The sequence below is a fragment of the Bactrocera oleae genome, chromosome 6 (genome assembly GCF_042242935.1).
Source record: "Bactrocera oleae isolate idBacOlea1 chromosome 6, idBacOlea1, whole genome shotgun sequence".
Classification (NCBI taxonomy): domain Eukaryota; kingdom Metazoa; phylum Arthropoda; class Insecta; order Diptera; family Tephritidae; genus Bactrocera; species Bactrocera oleae.
In genome coordinates, this window is record NC_091540.1 from 28,497,066 (window position 1) to 28,510,656 (window position 13,591).

The 13,591-nt window shown below is 38.1% G+C and overlaps 1 protein-coding gene across 2 annotated transcripts in view; it reads right to left on the bottom strand.

The window, feature by feature from the left end:
* LOC106620617 (leucine-rich repeat-containing protein 15) overlaps window positions 1-8,809 on the bottom strand; it is a 34,628-nt gene extending 25,819 nt beyond the window's left edge. Inside the window, exon 1 of one of the 2 annotated variants that reach the window (XM_036358927.2) lies at window positions 8,299-8,804. In XM_036358927.2, coding sequence (XP_036214820.2) covers window positions 8,299-8,705 — 407 coding nt within the window. In that variant the 5' untranslated portion in view covers window positions 8,706-8,804. Of the gene's footprint in view, window positions 1-8,298 lie in introns of both variants that reach the window. The other variant, XM_036358926.2, reaches the window with a different exon arrangement.
* Between the last annotated feature and the right edge of the window lie 4,782 nt (window positions 8,810-13,591).

Sequence of the window (13,591 nt, forward strand, 5' to 3'; positions counted from 1 at the left end):
CGATCACCGATGCGGGGAAGAAAAGGGCAGTCGGCAACCTGGTGGAGTATTGCAGGAGGAATAAGCTGCCCCTCATCATGGGCTGCGACGCGAATGCCCACCACACCGAATGGGGCAGCACGGACTGCAACACACGGGGTGAGTCTCTTATCGAGTTTATAGTCAGTAAGAATTTAAGTATAGCAAACGTGGGGTGCGAACCCACCTTTGTAACTAGTGTCAGAAGAGAGGTGCTTGACATCACTCTCAGTAACGAGTCTGAGGTAGGGCTGATCTCACAATGGAGGGTATCATCGGAACCCTCCATGTCGGATCACCGTATTATAAGATTCGTGCTGGGGAGGGGGGTCAAGCAACTCCCTCCTAAACGTATCCCTGGGAACACGGACTGGGCCGTTTTTAAGGAATCGCTTGCAACAAAAATTAGCAGTAGGCAGCAGCTGGATAGAAGCGCAACGGCTTCTGGATTGGAGAGCAGACTGTCTGCCCTAAACCAATCCATTATAGAAGCTTATCATAGCAGCTGCCTCCTAAAGACAACCGCCAAGGGCGGTAAATGCTCCTGGTGGTCTAGTAAACTCTCAGTACTAAGAAAAACGGTGCGCAAGCTATTCAATAAGGCTAAGCGCACCGGAAACTGGGAGGATTACAGATGCAGCCTAACTGCTTATAATAAGGAGATTAGGACCGCGAAACAGAAGAGCTTTAGGAAGTTCTGTGAGAGCGTCTCCTCAACCCCAGAGGCAGCTATATTGCATAAGGCTCTGGCTAGAGGCAAGACGGACACAGCACTAGCGATTAAACGATCTGATGGGACCTATACGTCTAGCGCAGAAGAAAGAGCTACGGCTCTTCTACTAGCGCATTTCCCGGAGACGATTCAAGAAGACCAGATTCGACCTATGGTCGAACGAAGGCTGGCACGCTTGGACTGGACAGTCGCAAAACATCTCTTAACTGCAGACTCCATCAAGTGGGCGCCTGCCTTCCTTTGAAAAATATAAGACACCGGGGGCGGATGGTATCCTTTTCTGCAACAGGGGGAGCAGGTGCTACTGCCCCACCTTGTTCGGCTGATGAGGGATAGCCTAGCGCTGGCGTATATCCCAGAACCATGACGCACCGCAAAGGTGATCTTCATACCCAAAGTAGGGAGGAAAGACTACTCATTGGCGGAATCGTTCAGGCCAATCAGTCTTACTTCCTTCGTACTGAAAAGTATGGAAAAGATCATAGACCACGAACTACGATCGAAGGTGCTGAAGGCTTCACCGCTTCATGAGAAGCAACATGCTTACAGAGCAGGCAGGTCAACAAACACTGCTCTGTACCAGCTAACCTCAGAGATCCAGAATTCGTTAGATGGGGGCGTGGTGATGCTATGCGCCTTCCTCGACATAGAAGGTGCCTTTGACAACACGTCTCAAGAGCACTGGAGAAAAGGTGTGTGGCAGAACCAGTGCGCAGATGGATTACAGCCGTACTGCGCACTAGGGTGGCGGAAACCGCAGTAGGAGAAACTAAAATTCGTCTGGGAACAACAAGAGGCTGCTCACAGGGTGGAGTGCTATCCTCCCTACTTTGGAGCCTAGTTGTGGACGATCTCCTTGAGCGGCTGACTAGCAATGGAATCCGCTGTCAGGGATATGCGGATGACATTGTTATCTTAGCTAGGGGAAAATTTGAAGACACACTCTTCGATATCGGTCAGAGAGGATTGGGACTGGCAAAGGGATGGTGTAGTGGGGTTGGCTTAAGCATCAACCCCGCTAAAACTACAATCATTCCCTTCACCAGACGGAGGTTACTGCCGGTCCTCAGGAGTATATCCCTGGACGGCAGAGTGGTTGAGATGGCCAGCACGGTCAAGTACCTGGGCCTCACGCTGGATTCCACACTACGATGGAATCGGCATGTGAACCAGACCTTAACCAAAGCTACTAAAGCACTCATGGTGTGCAACCGACTTGCTGGAAAATCCTGGGGGTGCTCCCCAAGGACTATCAGGTGGATGTACACTATGATCGTGAGACCGATTATCACGTATGGAGCGGTATCGTGGGGTTCGAAAGCATCGCAGACTTCGGTAGGACTTAAACTGTCGAAGCTTCAAAGACTTGCCTGCATCTGCGCGTCGGGAGCAATGCGAACGTGTCCGACCGCAGCACTGGAAGTCATGCTAGAACTTTCACCGCTACACCTGGTAATCAAACAGACTGCCAAACGAACTCTGCTCCAAATGACAGCAGAGGGAGCTGGCAAAGAGAAGGTAATCTCATCCCAACAGATGAAAGAGCTAAGTGAGGAAATACCACTAGCCCCTCTCCCAAGGGATAGCATTACCAAAGTAGTAAACTTCAGCAGGAAGTTTCAAGTAACCCTTGGCAGCAAATCTGAGTGGAATGACTCTTCACTGGACCGGCTGCTAAGGGGTAGCACCATCAAGTGGTACACCGACGGGTCGAAAACGGAGGAGGGGATTGGTGCAGGGGTCGTTGGGCCAAGCACCAAACTCTCCATTCCCATGGGAAGTTTCCCGAGCATTTTCCAAGCCGAGGTCTATGCTTTAAGTCGGTGTGTAGGGATAAACCTCCAACGCAACTATCGCAATAAAAGTATTGCTATACTCAGCGATAGTCAGGCGGCACGAAGAGCGATCTCTGCCTATGAGGTCAGATCTCTTCTAGTGATGGAGTGTATAGAACGGCTGAACAGCCTATCTGAGCACAACAGAGTGCACCTTATTTGGGTGCCTCGCCATAGGGGTATAGCTGGGAACGAACTAGCTGACGAGTTAGCCCGCTCTGCAGCCTCTACAAAAATGGTAGGGCCGGAACCATACATAGCGGTTGGTCCACATACCATCAAAGAGCTTCTCCGAAGGGAGGAAAGAGCAGGCAGGGAGATACATTGGCAACAAATTCCGGCTACTGGCAGCGTTCTACACCCGCCACTGCAGGCTCAAGAAGCACCTCTTTAACATGGGCATAGCCTCTTCTGCAAACTGCCGGTTCTGCGACATAGAGCCGGAAACCCCTGAGCATCTGCTGATGAACTGCACTGTAGTCTGCAAACGCAGAATCAAGGCCCTGGGATCCATATTTCCACACAGGGATCGTATCGCCTCACTAGCACCCAGCAGAATTTTGGAATTTATCAACATGCTGGGCCTAGCTGATACGACATGACTTAGGGGAGCGCACAATAGACCATAGGTCGCGGTGCATACCTCGAAACTAATCTAATCTAATCTAATCTAACTCCACCACGCCTCGGCCCTTCCTTTTTCCGGCCTCAGATCACGCGTAAATTATTTTTCCTTTGGTGTTTGTTATTTTATCTTCCGTTTCCGACGGGGTTCAACCTGCTATAAATTTATATCTTATTTTTTTTTATCATTTTCAAAGGTTTCTGGCCTAGACTAAAAGTGATGAGAATAAGACCTTGGGCAAATTCTACTTTTGAGGTATGCCATCTTATGTCCAAAAATAGCCGAAATTGGACAATAACTTTTCAAGTGTCCAGGCACCGAACATGTGATCCTCATAGCCTATAGCTTTATTTTATTCCGAAAATACCGATAAGACTCTGAGGAATATTATGGAAATTCAAGAAGAATATTTTCCTGATATAGTATGCCTTGAGTCAAATCATAACATTGTAACCTAAAATCGAGTCTAAACTATCCTATATACCTAGTATACGAACGCTTAATATTGGATATGCTCCAGCTTAATTTTGAAAATGTGTAAAATTGGTCCACGAATTACCCAAATTCCCTATACTATACATAATGAATTTCTTAATTTAGCAGACTTTGTGTCGATTATGTCGGTCAGTGTGTGAGTTAGTTATTTATAAATTGCTTGAAAAAATGTTCTGGAGTATACCTGAGCGATGCCAAAGGTTAATGCAACAAGCCCATACCTTTCTCTGGCCCCAATATAGCCTTTACACTTATTACCGACTTTCCACCTGACTTTAAACAATTCAGGTTGGTTAAAATGTGTGGTTTAGAGCTGAATATGAATGTATTTGGTCTATATCTTGGTCTAAACCTCATATGTCATTCACGAAGTTGAACTCTTTCGCTGCATTTTTAATAGGATATTTTGCCAACACCTTCTCCCAGGCTTTGATCCTTCAAATTGCAAGAGTATAAATGTTCGGTTACACCCGAACTTAGCCATTCTTTAGTTATTTATTTATTATCCTATTTTTTAAGTTCGATCAAACTGGACACAGTGTGCAATATTTTATGAAAATCGGTTCAGCTTACCCCGGATTAAACGTGACAGGTAATTATTATATATACATATAAATGGACTGTAAAGTCCCGGGCTTAACAAAGAAACCACGATGTTTTTTGTTCAAAATTGGCTTTATTCATCAATATAATCTCCATCAAGAGCAACACAATCATTTCAGCGCCGCTCTAACATTTCAATACCACTTTTGTAGAACGATTTGAATTTTGCCTCAAAATAGGCCTCAGTTTCAGTGATGACCTCTTCATTCTAGCGAAATTTCTTACCGGCGAGCATTTTCTTGAGGTCGCTGGAGAATAAGGTGGATGCGGCAGTAATACAAAGTGCAATTCATACATATTTGTCATTGCTTTGATAAACTTGTGACACGGTGCGTGTTTGCTACTCCCAAAACACCGAGTCCATAACCTTTCCAGCTGATAGTTCTACTTTCGGGCGCTTTGGACAAAGTGCACCAGCTGCTGTCCACTCAGATGGATCCAGGGTTCATCCATTGTTACATATCGACGTAGATCATTAACACGTTGCTGTTTTTGATCAACACTCAGCAAACGCGGCAGCCACTATGAACAAAGCTTTCTCATGGACAAATGCTTATGCAGTGTAAAACCAACACGGTTTTTGGAAATCTTTACGATTTCAGCTTTAACACGGAACTTTACTTTCCGATCATTCAAAATGATTTTATGGTTTTTTTTTATGTTTTCTGGTATTACAGCCTCATTTGGACGCCCACTGTGTTTTGCATCATTGGTGGCTCTACAACCATGTTTGAAGTCAGCAAACCAACGTTTTATTGTGGTTTCTGATGGTGCGGATTCCCATAACATTTTCGAGCCATTGTTTCGCTTGAACGGTATTTTTTCATATCAAGAAGCAGTGTAAAATTTAAACGTGAAATTGGTTATCATCCATTGTATTTAAAATAACAAAAGTAGCGTCAATAACTCGCAAACTAATAAGTAGAATGTCATAAAATTTTAACAACTGTCTTATGGAGGTTAATACTAACAGAAAATGAGGAGAATTCTATAAAACTACCCATTCCAACGCTTTTCCGGCTATTTTTTGGCACACATACCAATTCGTTAGTTTGATGAACCCTAAGATCTTCGTATACACCACCTAATATAAATTCTTATATTAATATACTGGTATGTATGAATATGAAGAAATATGTTTATCTGAAAGCATGGATCGGCTTTGTAGCATAAAAAGGACTTAATTTTTTGTATATTTGTAAGAGCACCAATGCATATTTCCGAATGTGCAGGCAAAAACTGTTCTGCCAAAAAATCTACATTTTGGCAGGTAATCCAATATAATTGTTTAAAATTTCTATCGCCTTCAACTTTTCTTAATTTGTAATGCTTTCTCTCTCGAGCTTCGTTTTCAACCACTAGCGGGAGTATAATGCTCGAATATAGCATTTGCTCAAATAAGTTTTGTATCATATAAAATTTAGCAAATGCTCAAAATCTGAGCAATTGCTTGGATTTGGACTAATAAATAGGACCCAATAGCTTGCATTTGTAGAAGAGTTCTCTCATCAATTTGATTATAAAACTGGAAAAGAACCTACGCAATATATAAAGGGTGTTTTTTTAGAGGTATAGAACTTTAAATTGCAATAAAACAACGATGGATTATTCGATTGACATGAATTTTATTTATCCGCAAGATAATCTTGAGGCATTACATTTTAAATATGATTTTTAGCCTATGACCGCCACGGCTGGCTCGGATGTAGTCCAATCTGGACGTCTAATTTTCGATGACTTTTTCCAACATTTGTGGCCGTATTTCGGCAATAACACGGCGAATGTTGTCTTCCAAATGGTTAAGCGTTTGTGGCTTATGCGCATAGACCAATGACTTTACATAACCCCACAGAAAGTAGTCTAGCGGTGTTAAATCACCAGATCTTGGAGGCCAATTTACAGGTCCAAAACGTTAAATTAGGCAGTCACCAAACGTGTCTTTCAATTTATCGATTGTGGCACGAGCTGTGTGACATGTTGAGCCGTCTTGTTGAAGCCACAGCTCCTGGACATCATAGTTGTTCAATTCAGGAATAAAAAAGTTAGTAATCATGGCTCCATACCGAACAATATTGACAGTAATGTTCTGGCCATCATCGTTTTTGAAGAAGTACGGACCGATGATTCCACCAGCCCATAAAGTGCACCAAACAGTCAGTTTTTCTGGATGTAGCGGTGTTTTGACATACACTTGAGGATTAGCTTCACTCCAAATGCGGCAGTTTTGTTTGTTGACGTAGCCATTCAACCAGAAGTGCGCTTCATCGCATCATAGGATAAAATGAACGTAGTGCGCGATACGTATTCCGCGTTATTCAGGCGAGAGTCCATTCATGATTAATTGCCAAACTAAATTGAGAATAAATCACTTGACAGCTGTTAAATCGGCCGCCATCTTGAACAGTTATGCCTACTTCAAGTTCTATACCTCAAAAAAAAAACGTTATATATAAGAAGGTATCATATTTCAATAAATATACGTAGATTTCTTAAAACTTATGGCATTTAGTGTTAAATATAAAAAAATAGACATTGGCCTAAACCTCATATCGCTAATATAATTTCGATTTTTTACGGTTTTTTCAAATAGTTTATGTTGAGTTCGCAACATGTTGCTACAGACTATTATTAGACTAGTGCAGAAGCCTTTGAAAATGATAAAAGAGAAAGAAATTTCCGATCACTGAAACAAAAATAAAATGACAAGCATCCGTAAATTGTTACGGATGATCTGAGGTCGAGAAAATGTAGGGAGTCGCGAAATATAGAGAGCATATCTTTTTACAGTGTATTTTTGTGCCTAAAATGAATAAAAATGGGTCAATACAAACCATAGCTACCACATACCAGACACAAAATTCTTAAACTTTCGGTTCATTTTATAACATACATACACAAGTATATTGGTCAGTATGTAAGAGATTTTCTTTCTTCAAAATTTAGTGAACGCATAATAATGCACTATCTTATGGTTAATACCGAAAATGTGTAACATCGGTCCACGAATTACTCAAGCTCCCACATACTAAATGCAATGACTATCATTTTTATACCCTTAACAAGGTATATTAAGCTTCCCACGAAGTTTGTAACACCCAGAAGGGAACGTCGGAGACCATATATACATTAAGACCAGAAAGTTTCCGGAAATTGTAAATAAACAGAAAAATTTTTAATCTTCATCAATATTTATTTGGTTGCCTTGAAAATATGCTCCTTCTGAAGCGATACACATATGCCACCTCTTTTTCCAATCATCAAAATATGTCTTGTAGGCGCCATCTGGGATCGCCTTCAGTTTCCTTTGCGGTAACTGGAGTTTGGAACAAAAGTCGCATGGGGCCAAATCCAAAGAATACGGTGGTCGATCAATGGTATTGAACGAGTTTTTGGTCTTAAAATTATTCACAACTATAGCTCAGTGAGATGGGGCATTATCGTCATGAAAAATCCATGAATTGTTGGCCCACAATTCCGGGCGTTTACGACAAATGTTTTCGCGTTTGTTTAATTTAATTATGGTATACCTATTATATTAAATATAGTGCCCTTAAGTTGAGTTTATATCATTACGTGAAAGTGTTTTCCCGGTTTTGATTCTTGCAAATTGCGAGAGTATAAAGCCTTAGCCTTTCATTTTTGTTTATTGTATGTATATAAGTATTTTTGTCAACGCCGGTAAATATGTCTTCGACATGGATTTTTGAAAATTCAGAGAATATAAAACGTTTGGTTACACCTGAATGTAGGCATTTCTTATTTGTAAATTTAATTTTTTAATATATTTGAACTGTGTCAGCGGAACAAAAATGAATATTTTAATCAAATACAAACGTTAAATTGTACTCTATACATATTCCCTGCATAATATTTGAAAATTATCCGTAATCCAATATCCTACCTTGTCGTGACACTCTTAAATATATACATATTTTACCAATATACGTTGCCACATATTTGTTTCGTTAGTCTTCTATAAATATACTTACATTGATTCCATATTCATTGGTATTACTTGTGAAACAGGTAAAGATATAAAATTTGCATTCCAGCATGTAAAGCTTTTAGTTTCGGGAGAACAGCGACATACTCCTGAAGTGCATCGGTTCCACTCTCTTTGACTTGCTGAAACTAGACGCCAGACTGGTTGTTCTATTGATCTTAACCTGTTTTCAATCTGGCGTACTCGATTTACCATTTCCAGATTTATGGGTGAATTTAAAGCATCCGCGGAACTAACTTTTAACCATCTTTCAAAATCACTATCAATGAAAGTTTTTACCTTTACAAATTGTGTAGATAAGTAATTCAAAACTTCACACGCGCTTAATTTGCAAGAGTTGTTGTGTTGAGTCATTGAAAATTTGTCACTAAACTCGTATCTCTCACGAATCATTTGGTCTGTTAAACCATTGGAAAATTTTAAAACTTTATTAAACGAAAAAATTAGAAATAGTGACAAGTTTAAAACTAATAACCTCCTAACCCCCAATTTCAATATCGTTTGTCAAAAGAATAATATTTGTATCTCCTTATATGCAATATTTAAGAAAAGTAAGAAAGATCTATGTCTGGTTGCAACAGAACATAAGAACTAATCGAACCGATTTTCAAAATATCTTATGTATGGGCCTTCTAAATTTCATAAATATGAATTGATTGATCTTATACTTACCTAGGTATTTTAAGGTCAAGTGGAGTTCGAAGTTAATACATAATTTGCGACGAAATTCTAATCTTTTCAGTAAATTAGCTATTACAAGTATACTTTTTGCTACATGGTGCAAGAGTATAAACATATTTTTGTGTGGACACATTCATATTACAAGATTCTTTGCAAGTAGTTGTCTAATTCAATTATGGCGCAATTAATGTATATAAAGTGAAATTAGTGCACTAAAAATCTCCCTAACATATATGGGCACACAATGTTAAAAACTTACATGACAGGCAACCTTGAGATTTAAATCTAAAGAAGTAAGGAAGTGCTTAGTTCGGGCGTAACCATAACATTTCTTACTCAGGCAATTTGCTATGATGAAATGTGGAAAAATATTTTCAGGGTTTGGCAAAATTTTGAATTAAAAATGTGGCAATTCAATTCAACATTCATTATTCGCCGAAATCGTCAATAAATTACAATCTTATTTGGTTTCTTACGTCATAAGTCATATACTCACTTAGTTTCATTACTACATTTTATGTCCAAGATATTACATACAAATGCTCAAATCAACTTAAATAACACAAATGATTGTGTTATATGCTGGGGGTAAGAGCGTAGTGATATCCATACTTTTTATCAGCCAGTGAGACAATCAAAATATTCTCGTTTAGTTTTATTGAGACATCTTCTGTTGAAATAAATTCAAACAAATAAGCAGACACATCGGACACAGCGGAGCTGGGAGAAGACCTGAATTGATTGCATTTGCATCTGACATTAAACTAAAATACGTTAGAGAATGTGTCTCCACGCAATAGTATTAAGGTAACGCAAAATTTGTTAGAACATACTTCCCCTAAATTTTACTACGGTAACTCACAATTTGACCTATATATTCACAAAAAGTCCACTAGAATAAAACAAATTTCTATATGTGTTTTATAAGGGCTAGGGTAATTAATGAACAAATTTTCTCCCTTTTCGCCATCAGAGTGTAATATACCCAAGATTATACGTTAACTTAATTTCACAGACAGCTTAAATACTCGTACTTGTATATACACCATAAAGTCAACCGGAATAATGAATATTCATATATTAGGTTAAGGCACTATTTGATGAAAGACTATACCGATTGAGATATCTTGTTAATACTTGTAACACATGTTTCTTGCCACCATGAGAAGGCTGATATTGCATATGGGCGGAATTGGATCTTTGCCACATACACAAAATGCCATTCATCGAAAACCTAGAAAGTGCCTTAACTAAGCTCCGCAATAAGAGACAAAAATGTAATTTGGTACAAAGAATCTCAAGAGGGATGGACATATGTGGATTGAAAACTTTTGAGAGAGAAGGCGTGGCTTCGCCCAATAACAAGTTTTATGTACATTTCTTCCCAACCACTATGCTTTATAAAGCAAATTTGTTCAAGACAAATCTTTTTATCACCTCCATCGACAAAGTAAAGGTGCGGGAAATCGAATTATAATACCGACCACTCCTTATATAACTGTTATATTGAAAAATACTAAAAATGCGTTAACTCAATAAATGTCAGAAACATTAGGTTTCACACCTCAGATGGTACAAACGGGCTTTATAAAAGCCGGTTACAAAGCAAGTAAAATGTACCATGTAAGTAAAAAGTAAATGTGTTTCTTCGGGGCCCTTTTACAGTACCACGCCAACCCATTAGAAACATGGAAAATGATTCATATAATTTTGCGTTCAGAGCCAAATAAACCAAAAATTATTACGATATGTGAATGCAATTTTTTGTAGAATATTTATTTGAAATATTCTATTTTCATAAAATTGAATAAAACTTTAATTTTTTTAGTATTTGGTTGACAAAGCTTTATTTTTAATAACTGCCTTCACTCTTTGAGGCATACTAGTTAAACAATTCTTTATCATTATTTTTAAATCCGGGTCTTTTAGCCACACATCCTTAATGTTATCTTTGAGTGCGGCTACTGTAGGATTTCTTCGTGAATACACCTTCGATTTAAGGAACGCCCAATAGTTTTCGATGGGGTTTAGGTCGGGTGAATTGCCCGCCCAAGGTAATATATCAATATCGCAGTTGTGAAGGAAATCAGTCGTACGTCGGGAGGCGTGGCAGGATGCCCCATCGTGCATAAGAGTGTATTGGGATGCTGGAGGGTTCAATGTTGCCAAATACGGTACAAAAACACGTTGAAGTAAATTGATGTACTGCTCGCCATTCATAGTTCCCTCAACAAAATAAATTGGTCCAGGATCTTCCAAGGATATGACCTTGGCGATGTCCCTAAGGCCATTTCCTGTACCATTTCGGTAGCCAGACGTATGACACTTTTGATAATCTGATCAGCTATTTCGTTTCCCGGAATGCCCTTATGATACGGAACCTGCACAGCTGTCTTCCGGTAGCCACTACATCTACTGCCTCTCTACTTCGAAGTTTTTTTTTACGTAATACGAAGTGAGATTATTGCCCTAATTGCCGCTTGGCTATCGACGTATAAGATAATAAAATTAAAAATGTTTCCTAAAATACCCTTAGCTAGCTGTGGGTCAACGGCAGCGTCGTCGGAATTATTGGCGGCAAAGCTTAGCGGATATTCAATGGTCAGCAGCACTTGCAGCTTATGCGTTGCTAATATCGATAGATTCTGAGAGTTGAAGTGGATATTTTTTTATATTTAATGGTCAGAAGAATTAATATTTTATGCTTTGTTAATAGCTATCGATTTCGAGAGTTGGAGCGGATGTTTGTTTTAGCAAATCTCTTTATGTTGTTGAACTTTAATAATTTTGCAATTAATTGCATTGTTGAAATGAATATTGCTATGTTGAAATAAATATTTTTGTGTTAACTTATATCTTAGCCACTAGCACCACAAAGCAAGATTGGCTTGTCTACCGCTGTGTAAGATCAATGTATGAGGACCGGTATTGCGTACGATGTCGACCCTAACATCTACTTACATGCAAGGGAATGCTAATGGTTTTTCCAAAAGTAAAAATGATTTATAACTGCTGATTTTTACTGCTAATAGGTAGATAAAATAAAAAAAATCAGCTTTGAATCGTTTTTCAGCTGCTTAGGAGTTTTTTTTTAATTTTCTGAGCAAATTTACCATAGTAATTAATTTATTTTTATACCATCCGAAAGTAGAAATGTCGACAAACATGAAGCCTACTGACTTTGTTAAAAGATCTTAAATTTTGACTAGATATTTTTTGATTGAAAGTTAGGACTTTTTTCGATTTTAAGTCGAAATAAGGCTTCTTCTTTAATATTTTAAATTTTAAAAATGTAAAGTGTATTTGGAACTTAAAGTAGGTAAGTTTTCTCCAAATTTCGTGAAAGAAAAAAAAAAAATTTTGTACAAGATATAAATAAAAACCCAAAAACTTTTCACATAAATTTTGAGGTTATGTGAAAGAAGTCTTTATATAAAGGTTTGGATTTTTCATTACCTACAAAATTGCCGTAAATCGAGATGACCCTTAAAAATTCCACCACGCCCCGGCCCTTTCTTTTTCCGGCCTCAGATCACGCGTAAATTATTTTCCCTTTGGAGTTTGTTATTTTATCTTTCGTTTCCGACGGGGTTCAACCTGCTATAAATTTATATCTTTTTTTTATCATTTTCAAAGGTTTCTGCCCTAGACTAAAAATGATGGGATTAGAGTTTTTTTTAATTTTCTGAGCAAATTTACCATAGTAATTAATTTATTTTTATACCATCCGAAAGTAGAAATGTCGACAAACATGAAGCCTACTGACTTTGTTAAAAGATCTTAAATTTTGACTAGATATTTTTTGATTGAAAGTTAGGACTTTTTTCGATTTTAAGTCGAAATAAGGCTTCTTCTTTAATATTTTAAATTTTAAAAATGTAAAGTGTATTTGGAACTTAAAGTAGGTAAGTTTTCTCCAAATTTCGTGAAAGAAAAAAAAAAAATTTTGTACAAGATATAAATAAAAACCCAAAAACTTTTCACATAAATTTTGAGGTTATGTGAAAGAAGTCTTTATATAAAGGTTTGGATTTTTCATTACCTACAAAATTGCCGTAAATCGAGATGACCCTTAAAAATTCCACCACGCCCCGGCCCTTTCTTTTTCCGGCCTCAGATCACGCGTAAATTATTTTCCCTTTGGAGTTTGTTATTTTATCTTTCGTTTCCGACGGGGTTCAACCTGCTATAAATTTATATCTTTTTTTTATCATTTTCAAAGGTTTCTGCCCTAGACTAAAAATGATGGGATTAGAGTTTTTTTTAATTTTCTGAGCAAATTTACCATAGTAATTAATTTATTTTTATACCATCCGAAAGTAGAAATGTCAACAAACATGAAGCCTACTGACTTTTTTAAAAGATCTTAAATTTTGACTAGATATTTTTTGATTGAAAGTTAGGACTTTTTTCGATTTTAAGTCGAAATAAGGCTTCTTCTTTAATATTTTAAATTTTAAAAATGTAAAGTGTATTTGGAACTTAAAGTAGGTAAGTTTTCTCCAAATTTCGTGAAAGAAAAAAAAAAAATTTTGTACAAGATATAAATAAAAACCCAAAAACTTTTCACATAAATTTTGAGGTTATGTGAAAGAAGT